The sequence below is a fragment of the Cinclus cinclus genome, chromosome 3 (genome assembly GCF_963662255.1).
Source record: "Cinclus cinclus chromosome 3, bCinCin1.1, whole genome shotgun sequence".
Classification (NCBI taxonomy): Eukaryota; Metazoa; Chordata; class Aves; order Passeriformes; family Cinclidae; genus Cinclus; species Cinclus cinclus.
This window is the reverse complement of record NC_085048.1, coordinates 83,472,790-83,489,374: the sequence shown is the minus strand read 5'-3', so window position 1 is coordinate 83,489,374 and position 16,585 is coordinate 83,472,790. Positions and strand designations below refer to the sequence as shown.

General features: G+C 42.2%; 1 protein-coding gene across 1 annotated transcript in view; it reads right to left on the bottom strand.

The window, feature by feature from the left end:
• Positions 1–1,962: 1,962 nt before the first annotated feature.
• The window catches only part of DAAM2 (dishevelled associated activator of morphogenesis 2), a 114,071-nt gene continuing 99,448 nt past the window's right edge, over positions 1,963–16,585 (bottom strand). The window contains 4 exon segments of the mRNA XM_062489228.1: positions 1,963–2,178; positions 3,533–3,703; positions 11,707–11,838; positions 15,475–15,535. Coding sequence (XP_062345212.1) covers positions 1,963–2,178; positions 3,533–3,703; positions 11,707–11,838; positions 15,475–15,535 — 580 coding nt within the window.

Genomic DNA, 16,585 nt, shown 5'->3' with positions numbered 1-16,585 from the left:
TACGATGAGTATTATACAGAGGCGCGACAGTCTGGAATGTCCTAAATAGAGAAATCCTGGGGTGGGAGACTCAAAATTCAGTAAACAATGAAACATCAGAGTTTAACAATTCTGACTTTTTTGCTTCTCTTAATTATCTTTCTTTTCTTTCTTTTTTTTTTGTCATTTAATAGTTTACATAATTATTTAACTCTCAAAGTGTTCAGAAAACCACCACAGTTTGCTTCTCCAATATTATAGTATGTAATACTGATCAGGCAGCGTGCATTGCAGAGGAAGTTCTGTTCTGCAGACTCAGTGCAGAGCCTGAGGTTAAGTGACATTCAGAGAAAAATCAAACCAAATGATTAAACTTCCTTGGGATTCCTTGACATTTTGTGCTGTTGACTAATGCAGCAATTTGTAGACGGTGAGTCCCTCTCCTCAAATGTTCTTTCTTCCTGTCTAAGAGGAAAAATCCATCACCATTCTTTTTTTCCCCCCTCTTTTCCTTCTCCAGGGAAGATAATAAAAAAAAAGAAGACAAGTTTTGGAAAAAAAAAGTAAAAAAAAAAAAAGATCATGACAGTCCACACAATCCAATCCCTTTCCTCGAACCATGAAGACACACAGAATTCAAGCCTCTTCTTAGGTTCTTTGCTTTTCTGCTTATATTTAATTCATGTAACTGAACTACAAATTTATTTGTTTCTTAATTAGCCCAACTCCAAAGCCTGCTTGGCTTACACAATTTTGTGTCCTCCTTAAAAAACTCTCCGTTTTAATTATGGGGCTCTCCTTTGGTTCATCCCGAGTGATTTCTTCAAAATGAAAAAGTCAGCGTGCTCCAAGGCTCTCCTTTGACACCATTCATATCTTACTGAGTGACATGGTTCCCCTCAGCAGGAGTGGCGTGTGTGCAGTGGAGGTCAGGCTGTTAGACAGAAAGACCAGTTCATGCCAACAGCAATCACAGCTAGCATCAAGTGGAAAAGAAATCTCACTTTTGGCAGGCAGTGAACCTGTTCACTGTTTGCTACTGGAGACCTGTGGATGATACTAGGGAGCTCCCAGTTTCCAGTCTTGCACAAACAGATAAGAAATTTTCCACTGATTCTCTTGCAGCCTCCAGCAATGACAACAGGCGCTACAGTCATCTACTTGTAATCCCAACCTGGCAGTGGCTTAGTTTTCTAAAGGAAAGACAGAGTTTCTTTCCAAGAAGATGCATTTATAGTTTTGAAACTCAACCACCAAGAAATTCCAGAAAACTCCTTCAAGCAAAGCAGAACCCAAAAGACTTCTGCAGATTATTGTATGTTGATCCTGATTCTTGAATTTCATTTTGTTACAGAAACTGAATATTTCTTTCTAAGCTTCACTTGCCTTGGACGGTGTAGGCCACATAAAAATGCTATACAGGACATGTGCTTAAATGCATTTTCATGTGCTAATCAATGGCTTATAAAATCCAATTCTAGAAGGGAATTGGAAACTTGAGAACCACATCCCAACAAACCCCTGAAGGCCCGTCTAGATCCTGAAGAATAGTTGTTTACAGAGTTGGTCTGAAATTAGTCTTCCTTGTTATCAGCAAGATGGAGATCACGACCAGTTTTTACTTTGGCACATAGAAAATTATCTTGTTCCAACTGTGAGGCCGTCTGCAAAGCCCAAGTACTTTCTGTCATCACCACGAGGCCTTTGATGACACAACAAACTCCCAGAAGCAAACATGTCAGCTTGCATGGCCCAGTCACAGACCCTGCTGGATCCACAGAGGCACTTCCATAATGATTCAAATTAGGAGCACAGAAGAGGGATGAGAGGAAAGCTGATCATGGAAAGGTAATGTCTCTAGCTACAGACCAAAGAAAGCCTTTGGAGCAGCTGTCAGCCAGGCGCCATCGCACACATTCATCTTCCTTGCTTTACACTTTTTCATCACCTTCTTTTGGTTGATTATTTTTCTTCCTCTTGTAATTAATAATTTAGCTTTGTCACCACCCGCTCACGGCTTGTCTCTAAGCCTTGGTTCCCCGAACGCTTGCGGTTACGCTTGAGCTTGGATAAGTCTTTGTCAAAGACTTCACCCGACCTTAATGCTGACACCAGGTCATCAAACTCCCCACTCTCTTCAGAGATGCTTCCAGCTTTTGCTTTCTTTTGTCGCCTCTCTTTTTCCCTCTGCTCTTTTAGCTGTGAAGAAAGACACAGAGTTTTAGAATTAGCTAACCAAGATGCCAGATCACTAGGTGCACTGCCAAGAAGCAGCTAAAATGCATCAGCACAGATTAGAGGAAAAAAAAGAGTAGGAGCTTATCCACATCACCTGTGCCAAGAACATCAAGAAGCCATGCTGAGCTTCTCTTCTGCACAGGCAAGAAGAAAGCAGGAGAAATGAGCAATGAGTAGCAGCGCACGTCTGCCTCACAAAGCACAACTGGCCTGCAGCAAGAGGACACACGAGATCTGTCCATGCTGCTGCTGTTTTGCACTAATTTTACAGCAGCATAGTGCCAGCTCCGCTCTTTCCACTGCTCAGCTCCGGAATCAGTAGAACACTCTATCAGGATTGTGGTGGCTATCGGGAAGCAGGTCGCTTGTTCTGCAAATGCCAGCCCCACACTGCAGGAAGACTCTTTCCATAAGGCCTCCCTCATGGTGTAATAGGCCTAAGAAACCATCCCACAGTGCTTTAACAGTGGGCCCTGAACTTTCCAGGCTGGCTGAGAGGAAACTTGAGCCTATGTCCTGGCATTTTAGCAGCGAGGCTGCTGGCATCCTGGTGTTTTACCTCTCTCCTCTTCTGAACAGCAAAACCTGCTGATTTTGGCTCAGCAAACATTTAAATCAGCAACTCCCCACGGCGCGGCCTGGGGCCATGGCAGCCATGGTGCCAGCAGAGGGGAAGGAGGCAAGGCATTGCTGAGCTCTCAGGCTGCACAGAGGCTGAACTTAGAGGGGCAGGCTGGTTCACACCAGCCCCCAGGGGTACACACGTCTGCCTCCAGCAGCAAAACCCACAGGAAGCTCTCCTGCCACGTCAAGGTCAGACACAGCTCCAGTAATCAAGGCTTTAAGGCTGGCCAGAGAGAAATACCGCCAGTGTGGGCTGCAGCAGGTGCCAGGGCATCTGCCGTGTCACCGTGCACTGCCAGATGACACGCACACAGCAGATGATGATGGAGTCTGACTGGAAGCTGACTAGCTTGGCAGGACTGAGGGAAATCCGGCTTCTTTGCTTGCAGCCCAAAAGCAGGATAGTCTAGCATGGGGTGGTGGCAACCCCATCCTGCAAAGTGCCAGGGCAAAAATACCTGGGCTAAATTTGATATCTGAATCCAAAAGAGGGTAATTTGGGAGTCAAACTGTACATCTTTGAGAGCTGACAAGACAGCAGGGAAAACGTCATCATATGAGAACAGAACAATGCCAAAGAGAGGTGTCAGGGAGAAAAACATAAAACAGTGACAGGATATAAGCATTGTAATTTCTCTCAAGACATGAAAAGGTGAGGGAAGGAAACATCTTCCTGGGCCCTGATCCTCACCATGGCCTCCATGCGTGCCCTGCGCTCCTCCTCTTCCTTTTTCTTCCTCATATTCTCCAGATCTTGCTTGGCCTCTGCAAATGACTGTAAGAAAGTGTCGAAGATGCCAAAAAATTCATCTGGCTGCATCTTGCCCTCGGTTTCTCCAAAATGCTTCAGTGCCTTGGCATACTGTCAAGGGGGCAGAACACACAAGAGCCATAATTAGGTAGGCAGTTTGGTGAAGACAGCAAGGATAGCTTATGAGTAACCACACCATGTAATTCAATACCCTCTGAGCATTCATGTGGCGCGAAGTAGAAACTACCCCCAGTAACAGAAGTGTTCTTCTCCTTAAGGCAGGTGCCTCTATCCCTGAAGACCCTGCTCTCCCGGATATCCTTTGGGCAACATGCAACAATAGTGCTGGAGAGCATAAACTGATACAAAAAATGATGTTTAGCTCCTGAGGGCAATAGAGTAATTTCAGAGGATGACACTGCGGCCACATCTCAGCTGCAGCTGCAGGACAGCCAGGGCATGGAAGACAGTGAGCTAGCTGGGGAAACAAGCAGTTTTAGTCCATCCTTTCCCCTTCCATCTTCCCTTCAAATGCACTTTTAAAAGGCCTGGAGGTAAAAGTTTTTTGCAATAAAGCTGGTCTGTCCTCTTGGAAGCCTTCTGCCATGTTATCCATCTCTCTGGAGTCCTCTGAGTCAGGGTGTTGCCCGGGAGAGAGGAGACTATTGACAGACAAGACATGAGAGAGGGGCAAGGAAAGCAGCCAGGGCTCCTGGGCAGACTTAAAAGAGAGTGAATACATCACAAGTGGTTTTTATTTTAAAAGGCAAATGTTGAGGCTGCAGGACACATATGGAGGCAGCCAACTGGCAGGACTTCAGTCACAGGGCAGTCCTGATGAAGATATGGTAAATTCACAGCAACTCCTGGCTTTTGGACATCAGTCATGCAGTAGTTTTACTCTCTCCTTTGCACTCTCACACTCCCATGCATGTCTCACTGCTCAACAAAATACACTCAAATAAATGCAAGCACATGTACACATGTACAGTAAGTGCTGTGTAAGGACACACATCCACTGCCCAGCTGCCCTCCCTCTCACTCCTCTGTTCTGCAGCAGGTAGCCCCAGGAACACACTCCTGACAGTACCTGTGCCTTGATGAACACCTTCCCTAGCATTCCTTGCTTGCACTTTAGCACAAAACCACAGAGAAGCACAGCATCCTTACAAAGTTCAACATTTACCAAACCAGGTTATGGACTGTCTTCAAGCTCTCTCATGAATGCATTCAGCTCATACTAACACAGCCCAGTTTCCTTTTCCTTATGCGTGTGCTCTTGCAGAATGGAAAAGAGAGTAAGAACAGTTTAGACTCTGATCCCAGCAGAAAATTAGTTTGGAAGCAGGTCTTATAAACCCCTCTGGCCCTGTACCAGGTAAAGCATAAACAATGTCTCCCAGTCAACTGCAGGGGGAAGAAATCTTCAAGGAAAGCAACTTCCTCCTGGCACAGCCTGAGAGATTCAGCATCTCCCCTTCTCTCCTATGCCTGCCAGGCCCACAAAGCAGTTTGAAGCAGTAGATTCTTTTTTCTTTATTTGAAAAGGCTGTGTTCTTAGCCAGAAACAAACAAAGAAACCCAAAGAATCTTGGAAAAAAAAAGTGTTGGAAGAAATGCAAGTTGCTTTGAGCTACCAAACGTGTCAGGAGTTGAAGGAAACACTACATAGAAACAATAACAGATTAATTCTCTGTTTAACTCCTTTTCTCTGAAGCATCTGAAGATATACACACAGGCACGCACACCTACACCCTCTCCCCACCCCTCTCTCTAATTTTATCTGTATATAATATACACACATAGGCTCTTTGAATATTAGCAGCAGTCTACAGTAACCCACAATGAACCACCGCTAGCTCTTTGGCAGAGAGAATACAGGCTGTAAATACCACAGGGGGAGATAAAGCATCTCCATATGCTCTGTTTTCTTGTCTTGCTTGTTCCAGTGTGACAATCAGCCAAGGAGACAGGGAAGTGCCAGAGAAACACTTCAGCACAGGCATTGCCACCACTGCTTGAACACACAGAGCACCTGAAGCTCATTGCTTATAGGGGATGTGCTATCTGGAATCTCTTCCCACTTAGTTTGTCATTAACTCCTGTGAAAATTGAAAGTAAAGCATAAATTAAGAGCAGTGACTAGACCTGACAGCTAGAAGGAAGGCTTGTCCAAATGCTGCAAAGCCTGAAGTGAGGGGCAGCCTACAGATGGCTGTTGCACCTTGCAATGCACTGCCTCCATCCTGTGTTCCTCCTGTGCTCAGCAAAAATGAGTGAGGGGGCACACAGAAATGAGCTGGTTGAGTCCATGAATGTCCATAGAGGTTTCCTGGCCACTTAGGGAAGCTGGAGGTTGAAAAGGCAGGGGTTCTTTGCCTGGGGCTCTTGGATCCTACATACATGGAAGTCTCCTTTAGAGGGTGGTGTTGTCTGCAAATGTTCTGCATGAGGCCTATCACCCAGCTACTAGCACCATCTAGTTAGTGTCACACTGGCAAAAGGAGCTTTTCCCACTGCCTCCCCACTGCCACTCCAAGTAGGAACAGTGTTGCTGCGCTGGAAAGACTCAGCAGTCTGGGAGCCTTCCAGACACACTCATGAGTCTAAGGTGTTTTTGTCTCTAAGCAGCAGCAAGGAGGCTGAGAACAGCCTGTCTTTGGTGCTCTTAACACAGGGCTTAGAAGGTCACAATCACTTACTGTAAAGCAGTGAAAGACAAAAAGCAAAAAATCTGTGAGCTGGATGACCTAAAATAACTACAAAAGGAAAAATCTGGAGTTCACTGAATAAACATTCTCCCTCTTTCTCTATCCTCTCTGAAAAAAAAAAAAAAAAAAAAAAAGCTGACTGAGCAGAGGAAGGCAAGTCAGAAGATCCAGCTTCTGCTGCCAGCTCTGCCCATGATGTGGCTTTGGAACTCATGCTTCCTTTCTGAGCCTTGTGTTCTCCATTCATTACAGAACAGAAAGTGTTGCCCCACTAATCTGATATAGCAAATGGCAAAAAACCAGTTGTCCACATCTGCAGGGCACTGCACTGTTGTAAAGAGACACATGCTGTATTTTCACTGTTTAAACAACATCAGACCCCTCTGGCTTTATTACTTTTTCTGCCTCTGTGCAGTTCTGGTTCTGTGACCACATGTGCTTTTTCAAACACCAGTGCTGGGATGAGGTGCAGTGAGCTGCTGCAGACAGCCTCCACAATGCTGCTACAAAGCCCAGGCTTCTACCTGCCCACAGTGGCTAAAATCACACCGCCTGCCTCACTCAGGGCATTAAGGGACAGCGTGGCACAGACCAAGGTGCTCCGGATCCTCTCTTCTGCTCTCTGTCATGGGATCTGTGTCACTGTACAGATCCCATGACTGTTCCATGGGCAGATTCCCTGCCAAACAACACCCTGCTCTTGTGCACAGTTGTGAAATCTGTAGCTAATTCCTCATGCATGAAAAATGGTTCCGAGAATTTTGTGATGTGCTCTAATATTGTGGAACAAGGGCTGAAACTCACTTATTCCTGAAGTCATTTGGGGACAGATGACATGGGCAAAAGCAACATGGAAAACTGTGTTTCAGCAGGTTTTCCACTGTAACACAGAATGGTATATCTTTTGCATTAAAAAAATTCATTTCTGCACCACAAGGGCCCCCAAGCTCCATGATATAACAGGTCCACGAGCTCAGTGCCAGTTCTACTTCCTCTGCCAAACTTTCCACTGAATTTATCCTCTTGCCAAAGCAAATCGTTTAGACAGTTGTTTATTTTAAAAAGCCATTTTAGCAAGGAGAGGGAAAGCGGGACAGCAGCACACACAAACTCTGCTGTGCTTGCCAACGAAATGTTAAACAGTGGCAGAAGACCTCTGGAAACGGCAGGAATGGGGCTCTATGAGGAGGAGGAAAAACAGCCATGATAAAAATTTCCTGCTGTCTGTGCTGTCTGTTGTTGTGGGAGGAGCCAATACACAACTGAATCATGCCATGTAGCCATGGAACATAAACTGTTCTCCCCAGACAAATACTCTTGAGTGTGCTCTTATGAAGACACCAGTTCAGTACTGAGGCAGGTCAAATAAATGTCTTTTCTCTTTATGGGACAAATTCAGATCAGCTAATGGAAAGAGGCCTGCCAATTTCAGGCAGGGCTGGCCCCAGCTCTTCTTGTGCCTAAATGCTTTTAAAGGATTCTCCCAGGAGTTTAACAGTTACATTGAGTTACAGGTGCTTTAAACATTTCTCATACGTAAGGTGCCAACCTGCACTGCAGCATCTGAAGTTCTAAGTTATTGTACAACAGCTATGTGATTTATTTACCAAAAGACTGGTGTCTTTTGTACGATACCTCATCCTGACTTTCTCAGTCTCTGTGCTGATACATTACTTATTCTTTTTCCCCCAGTGGCTGACAGAAAACACCAGTCCCCAAAATGCACAGCTGAAGTGCACAGCCTATAGATGGCACTTGGACTATAGGATTTATTTGTGCTTTGTAGCATTCTGCCATTAATGACTATTTTCTTAAATGATTTTCACTCAGCAAGCTTTCACTGCCTTTCTGTTCTTCAAAAGAGTTACTGTAGGTGCTAAGCTTAATAAATGTATGTGCAGATTCTGAAATCCTTTCTCCATCATGATAAATAGCTTGCTTGAGAGGAACTGTCATCAGAAAGACTGGGAATGGACACTTTTCCTACCCACCTTGCCCAGGCAGTAGTCTCCAGTGTCTCTATAGAGAGGCTTAAATTTGACATTTAGCACTGGAATGGTAATATCTGACCAAGCAGACTTTGTACCCCTAACAAGATCCAAAGTGCCTTAAAACCAGGTTTGTTATAAACCAAGCACAAAACAGAACAGTTCTGAGGAAGCCTAGTGATTTAAGTTCATGCCTGTCAATATTTAAGTACATAGTAAAACATCATATAGGACAAATGTCACCTTTTTCAAGTGGAAAAATAAAATTCATACCATAGGAGGTTACTCTTCCTCTGCTTGGGTATTTTCATTGCTTCCCCACAGGAAACAGAAAAAAAAATCATGAATAAAACTCAACCTCTTCTTTGTTAGGTAAAAATAAAAAAAAAATAAAAAAAATCAATTTTTCATCTGTTTAAGTACATAAAAACTGGTGAAGGATTCCAGGGGAGAGTTTCACTTTCTCCTGCCCCCACCTTCCAGTTTATGGGAAATGGCAGAAAACATTATCCCTTGATCTAATCTATATACTCCCTTATAAAGTGATATTGAAAGTGAGAAAAACACAAAAAGAACAAGAACCAGCTGTGCTAGAAAGCCTGTTTAGAGAGTTCTAAGTTTTCAATCAGTTCTTAACCAAGCCATCTGTTTACTGCATGAAGATAAGTTACAAGGCTTCCTCTGCAAATATGGATGCCTGCATTTGACAACCTGGCCCTTTAAATTTAAAATATCACTTCCTCCCCATGGCCAATGACTTTGAATGGTTCTGTTTAAGCAAAAAGGCCAGAAAGGTACTGCATGGGATTGTGAAAAACATCATCTGCTGAGAAGTTCAGCACCATACCTTGGTAATGGATTGTTTCCATAACTAAAGAAATTACTTTTGCTAATATTGAAAAAAGTTTAAAAAAATATAAAAACTTCCCCAGTTTGAAAAGATAAGTTATATTGTTTTAAAACCCAGCTGAGGAAACATGGCTCTGATTAACTCATGGTAATCAATTAGCCACATCTATATTTAGGATATCCAACTCCAGCTGTTAAAACTAGGGTTTCATTATTATTAATAAAGCTGTAAGTCAAACCAGTTCTTCCTAGGCTCATTTGGATATTTTCTAAAGTCCTCCCTGCCCCACTACCTTTTTTGCTCAATTTGTTTTGCTTTGAGAAATTAAAAAAAAAAATTTTAAAAAATTAAAAAAATTTAAAAAAGAAGAACAGGATAATCAGATGTCTTGGTCCTTCTCTTCTTTTAATTGGCTAGTTCCATTATGTTTCCATGGTAAGAAAAAAGCTTGTGATTCAACAAACACAGAGAGCCCATTGAGGTTGGAAGATGTTATAGGCTTTGCAAAGCACATCTGGTTTGTTGAAAATTTCCAGCTTTCTTTATTCCTTTTTTCCCCCTTTTTTAAGAAAGAAAAAAGAAAAAAAAAGAGGAAGAAGAGAGGGCCAAAATAATATGAAGCAAACATAAGAAATAGCTCAAAACTGGTAAGGACAGACAGTTCCCTCACTGGAGTCCAAAAGCAGCTTTTTGCCAGTGGAAGAACCAAAGCCATAGGTTGAGCAAAAGTTGGAATGGTGTGTGTTCAAACATAGCAAGGGTGTGTGAGGAGAAGGTAGAGTAACGTTTCCTAAGCATGTTATAGTCATTAATATAAAACATCTCTTTATGTTGAGTGCTTTATATTGGCTATGTCTAAAACAGCGTGCAACAACTTCCAGACATACTGGTCTGTCTGCAGGGAGTTTCTCTGGTTATTTTTAAAGCAAAAGAATGGCATTTTTCCTGCAAGTGTCTGATCAGGGAAAGTTGCATTGCTGTGCTGGACATGTACCACTTGCTGGTTTTTAACCCCCAACTAAATTATAAGAGTCTGCATTGGGTTTTTGTCCTGGAATGCCAAAAAGAAAAGAGCACCACCATCTTTAACATCAAAATAAAAGTGCAGTCTAAGCCATGTACAGAGTGAATATCCTTCCAGAAATGTGTGCCTAGCTATAATGAAGTAGAAAAATTTACCTGGTCATAATATAGAAACTCCCAAACCATAGAAAACAAAGTTTTTCTCACTAAATTTAGTGGGGTCACAGAATGTAAAATATTTTTTTGTGCTTAGAAAGCCAGTATGGTGTGAACATTTGTGTACTGAATGCAGTTTGAATTTTCTTGAGCAACATAACAACAGCAATGAAAAATGGAAAAATTGAAGTGTTCAGGGCCAGGCTGGAGGGAGCTCTAAGTCTAGTGGGAGGTGTCCCTGCTCATGGCTGGGACAAGGAGGTTGGAACTATATGATCTTTAAGGTCTCTTCCAATCCAAACTATTCTATGATAATATGAAAAAATGAAATGAATATGAAATAAAATGGATAAAAAATTAATATGATTTTATGAAAAAAATGGTCTTAAAAACTAGAAAAATGTTATTCTCCTCAGATTTTTTTTACAGCCTTATTGGTGTTAGACTGTCCAGCTTTGCCCTCTGAGTGTTGCAATAGCTACTGCCCCATTGGTGTTTGCCAGGGCAGCCCTTGCTGACACCTTGCTGATGGTGACTCATGCACTTGCAGCTGCAAGTCATGATCTTATATGATCTTTTCATATAAATTCTTCCTCATTCAGGTGAGCGACAGAGGGATTTGTGCCAGACTCCAGCCATCAGCAAAGAACAAGTACCTCCTTAGGTGTACCAGTCTGGTAATGGAGGTGCAGACAGTGAAACGACAAAATTATTGCAGCAGCACCTGAAGAATAACACGCCACATGGTTCTGTGTGTGTAAGAAGAATCCAAGAACTTTAGACAAACCACACATGTTTGGGATTTCTATCTCTGTACTGAAATACACCCAGTAACAGGGAAGTGGAAAAGATCAAGCATAGCTGGTGTAGCAATGTACCAGCCACTAAGAAAATTAACTCTATCCCAGCTGAAACCAGGACACCAAAATACCAGATATATTTTTAAAGGAAAGAGACAAAGCACAGATGTCCCCAGAATGAGCAGAGTGGAATGCAGTCAGAAGGAGAAGGTATAAAAATATGAAGTCACCATCATTGACAAGGGACCCCTTTTTCAGCAATGGCTTAAAAGGCATTCCCTTCCACACTGTGGCAAGGTGTGGTATCCTGTTATGGATACTGCCACTGCAATCCTATGGCACACAAGAATAATGTTAAGGAAGATTAGAAAGAAGTGGGTAAGAGCACTGATGCTTCTTTTAATCCTAAAATATGTTCTAAATGCATATAGACCACATTGGAAACATTGGAACATAAGAAACTTCAGTCTAAACAATTTTCAGTGTCTATTAAAATTTTCACAGCACTTTAAATCACTGTTTCCATTTTAATTCAGGCTTTTGACTGAGCTGGTGAAAATCTAATCAGTTCAGAAGGAATTCTTACCTTGTCTCTAGCCTCATTGAGAAGGTCTTCTAACTCTGAGAAGCTGAAACTGGCCACAGTGATGAAATCGCTCATCACAGGAACAAACCTGTCCCCTGATTCTCGCATGCGTCTCTTCTGATAATCCAGTTCCTGAAAGAGAAATAAACAGGCAAGTGTCAAAGATTCCTCAGTGATGAGGAAGGGAGCAGGAAAGTCCATCTGTTCCACTCATTGCAGAGCATGCTCTGCTCCCACATTCATCCAGAGCTCTAACTTAAAAACCACTTTCTCACTAAGTCAGAAGATTTTAGATGAGAGAAGGGAGGTCAAGGTGGGATGAAGGAAGGTCCTGATTATAGTTTCACTTATCCTCAAACAACAACCTCTCCCAAGAAAGCCATCAACATGCTAAGTTTCTAAAGCAACTTTATAATTTAAGCATCAAGTACATGAAGTGGTGCATTTTTTTCCTCTGCAAAATGACAAATGATAAAGAGCTCTGTGTAGTAAGTGACTTTAGGATTTTCAATAGGAAGTTCTGCTCCATCACCTCTTCCCATGCTCAATCAAAATTCAATGTGCTTGGGAAAATGTGCTCTAGGTATCCTTTTTATTTCTGTGAAAAGCACCAGGTGAACAGCAAAAAGACATCAAAATTGGTTCTCCCACTGAAGGACAAGTAGACAGATGCCAGGTGCAACATTTGTTAGCACTCTGCTAAGCTTTAGCTTGGATGTCATAAAAGTGACAGAGTTATAAACTGGGGCTATTGTGCTAAGAAGAGTTATGGTAAAAGAATACATAAAACCATAGGAAACAAAGATCCATTTGTCTGCTACCTACAAAAAGAAAAACAATTTGATTGCAAAATTCTTTTTTTGGCTCAAGTTTTTTAGTTTTAAGCCAAGATTACCCATAGATATCTCTTCCCTTACTTTAATCATCATACTTGAAACATGGAGAGAGCTACACAGCTCCTTAAACAGACTAATTTATAGTGAGACTGGATGTCTCCCATGCCTGTGCTTGGCTTGTGTGCTGTTGACAGTCTCATGGGGACAATGAAATTGTAATCTGGGCTTCATCTTTATTCTCAGCTGAATAATCAGTGGGAATGATAAAGCCTGACTTTCTCTGTAGGGAAAGCAGCATGAAGCAGCAGGTCAAGTTATGATCTGACCCTCTGTTCTCTTTCGAAAAAAATATTTTTTGTGCTTGGCTGCAACTCTAGCTCCGTGCATATTGGGTGCTCTCTGTTACTGTTTGTCAAAATAGTAGTTCACAGAGCCAAATGGGTAGGTTTATAAGCACCTATGGGTAGGTTTTTAAGAGTCTGTGCTGAGAACATCTTGGGATTTGCTCCACATGGTGCTGTTGAATGCCAAGAATTACTTTGGATGTCAACAATCTAAAATCTGACATGATCTATCTTTTGGTCTGGTGTAAGTTGGAAAGAGAATGTAGCCACCACAAGGAAAGACCACAAAGCAGAAAAGGGACAGGAAAAGCAATCAAAAGACAGGAGATAGCCAGAAAAAGCCCACAACAAAGAAGTGCTTCTTCCTCTGCCTTGTATTACTTCCTCTTCTCCACTGGTTTTTCTGACACATCGCAAGGGACAGTCCTGGGAGCATGGCTCAGCACACCACTTTGCAGTGAATTTTGTCTATGTTACAATCACTTTGAAATGAACCTTACAAGTACAAGAAATATCACTTCACATGCTTCTTTTATGCTTTTTTTTTTTCAGCCACTCTCTTCCATTTTAATTTTGAAACTTATTTTAGTTGAAAGTTGCTCCACTCTCTTCTTCCCCCTTTCTCTGGCAGGTGAGTGTAGCAATTCTCTCATCCTACTCACTGTTGAAAGCTATGGCATTTGGGACTGTTACTAGAGAGCAGTGTTTTTCGAAGTAAAATTAAGATTAGGTGGTCTGGTCTTCAGTTTCAAATTCAGTTCTTCCCTGCAAAATAATTATCTTAAAATGCAATAAAAAAAATTAAACCCACACAAGTAACCAGTATGACTATGTTATCAGCCAGAGTGCGACACCACAGAATAAAAAAATTCTCTGTATCTTCTAGAAATGGTCTCTACTAATCATAGTAGCACAATAGAGGCTGAACTGGCCCTGGTGGGCTGGGCTGCTGGTTCTCTAGAGGGATGAAATGATTCAGCCATGGTAGTAATTTCTCAAGTGGTGGCTATGATCTCCTTTCTGTGTGAGAGAAGGGCTCTGCTGAAAAAAATCCCTTCCATTATTTATCTCTCCTTCTGGAAGCACCCTACACAAAGGCAACAGCTGCACAAATGTCTTGAAAATGAATGTATCTTATTTTTACAAAGAAGTGAGCTGCAAATCCAGGAAGCCAAATGGTCCGTAGTACCTTTAAGAACATCTGACTGTGAAACTATTTTTAGCTTTCTATTCTTAAGGGGCCTTGAAGAAACACCAGTCACTGGAGCCAAGGCTGTGGTGAGAACACACTGGAATAGAATCAAGAATCACACCTTCCCCTCCTCCCCCTTCCACCTGACAGTGATCTTCTATTGTTGCTATAGTGCTGCTTTTTACACGCCAGAAAACCACGAACTGAGCAAGCAGACTGGGAGGTGCTGGCAGCCTCAGAAGAAAAATACCATGGCAGGAAGAAGACTGAGGCAGGAAGATGGTGATTGTATGGGAAGGAGAGGTTGCCCACGGAACCCATGTATGGAAGAGGAGAAAAATCAGCTGTCAAGGCAAAAGGACAAATAATCTGATGAAAGAAAGCAAAACAGAATTAGCAACTCACATTTTAAATGGGGGGAATTGTCTGTCCCAGCCAAAAACTGGGCATGTCTTCATGCCATGAACTTCATGTTAGCCTCCCCTTTACAGGTGCTTTTAATTCCCAAATACTGTACTCCATGTATGGAGTAGTATTTTTCCCATTGCTGCATTCTCCTTTACCCCAAGAACCCAGAAATAAGGTTGGGAAAGTTTGCTGGTTTTTTTGTTTGTTTGTTTTTTTGGTTTTTTTGTTTTTTGGTTTTTTTCCATGGGAAGATCACTGGTTAATTATATGATGAACTGCTGGCAACAGCCAGACAGCCTGGCGGCCACTGACAGGACAAAGATAGTTACCTCTACCCCAGAAGCAAAAGCAAATTTAGGTCATATGAAAGAAAAATGAAGTCATCACTGTCTTGTCTCATGGTGAATGAGAAGGACTGGAGGGTCTTGTGTTAGTCCCTTGTAAATGGGTAATCCTCACACACAATGCAATTTCCAACAACTCACTTTCATTAGTTGAAGAAAAAAACCTACCACTGTTGCTTTGCCTGCCGACTCAGCTGCTTTATCTTTAACTAGTTTCTATCCTTCCCTCTGCCTTCCCAATGAGTACTTAGGATAGAGGTTAGGGTTGCATACAGCAGAGCACTACCTGCTTACTAGTACTCCAAGAGCCATGTGAAACACTTGCTCAGCAACCATCCATCCCTTAGTAAGAAAGAGCATGAATTTTATTTCTTCTTTCAGTCCATGCCATTTGTCAAACTGTCTTTTTACCTTCCAGGTTGAGATCAAACAAGCTTTTCATTAGCCTTAACTCTGCTAAGATCATCAGTAGGAGCTCCACATGAGAAGCTATTATTTGTTTTTTCTTGGTTAATGCATTCTGGAATGGAATGGAAAGGAATGAAAAAAGAAAGCCCACTTTATCTTATCATAAAATATATAGTGCCCCTGATTCTGAGAGAGATATTGTAAGTGTGGCACTTTGGAAACCTTCAGATACTTACAGTTTCAACAGCTTTCAATCCAGTCTTTATGTTGTTGACTTCTTTCTCCAGCTCTACCAGGCTGCACAGGAGACAGACGCCAAGGAGATAAAACAAAAAGAGCAGTGTTACACAGGGGTACAGGAACTGTGCAGCAGCACAGACCACTGGCCCATCACGTCTGGTATCCGGCCTCTAGCACCAGCCATGCCAGATGACTCGAAACGAGGGGAAGGGGATCTGTTGATGCTCTGTGCTACTTTCTGTATGGGATGTAAGATGAGGCAGACCCTGCTTGCCTGTGGTCACACGGAAGACTGGAATTTTCCTGGGAAGGAAAGGGGGGCTGCCCTCAGAACATCTGCCCTGCAAGCTGAGCCTGACCCTTCAACCAGCAGTGCACGCCACACGGCCAGCTTGCAGTGATCAGCTGACACATAAGCAAGGAGCACAGCTTTAGTACACACATCACTGGAGTGTCAGATTATCTCCACATATGATTCTTACACCACTAAATCCCATTAACAGTACATTTACATGTGATTTTTTTTTCTCTCTCACAGTTCAAACATTGTTTTTTTCCATCTGCACTTCTACCATATGGTAGTCTGGGCCAGCTTACACTGTAACTGAGCATAGAAACATATTGTTAATGCTCATACATGCTTCCCTAGGCACAAATTCTACACTGAATTTCTGCTCATCATATATAAACGTGAGTTTCTTTTTTTTTTTTCCCTAGGACTTTTGAGCAAAATAAGTCTTTAATTTCCAGATAACTAATGAGCACCTATTTGTGAGTCAGCAGGCATCCCCTCCAAATATTTAGGGAGTAGTAACTTACATCTCAAAAACATAACTAAAGCTCTAATAAATGCCTTTTAAGTGTGAAAATAAATTCATTTTTCACTTGTCTTTCATTGGTTGGACTAGTTCCTTACACAAAGAATCAGGTCTGGGTAAATAATATACATAATATTTTCTGAGCAGTGCTTTGGAAAGAGAAAAAAAAATGTTAGTGTTTTAAGGGATGGCTTCTGTATTCATTTTCCACAAACACTTCCAGAAATGGACCACTGACTTTTTTGCAGAAAGTATGATACTTTCCATATTTCTGTGCAAAACTGATTTG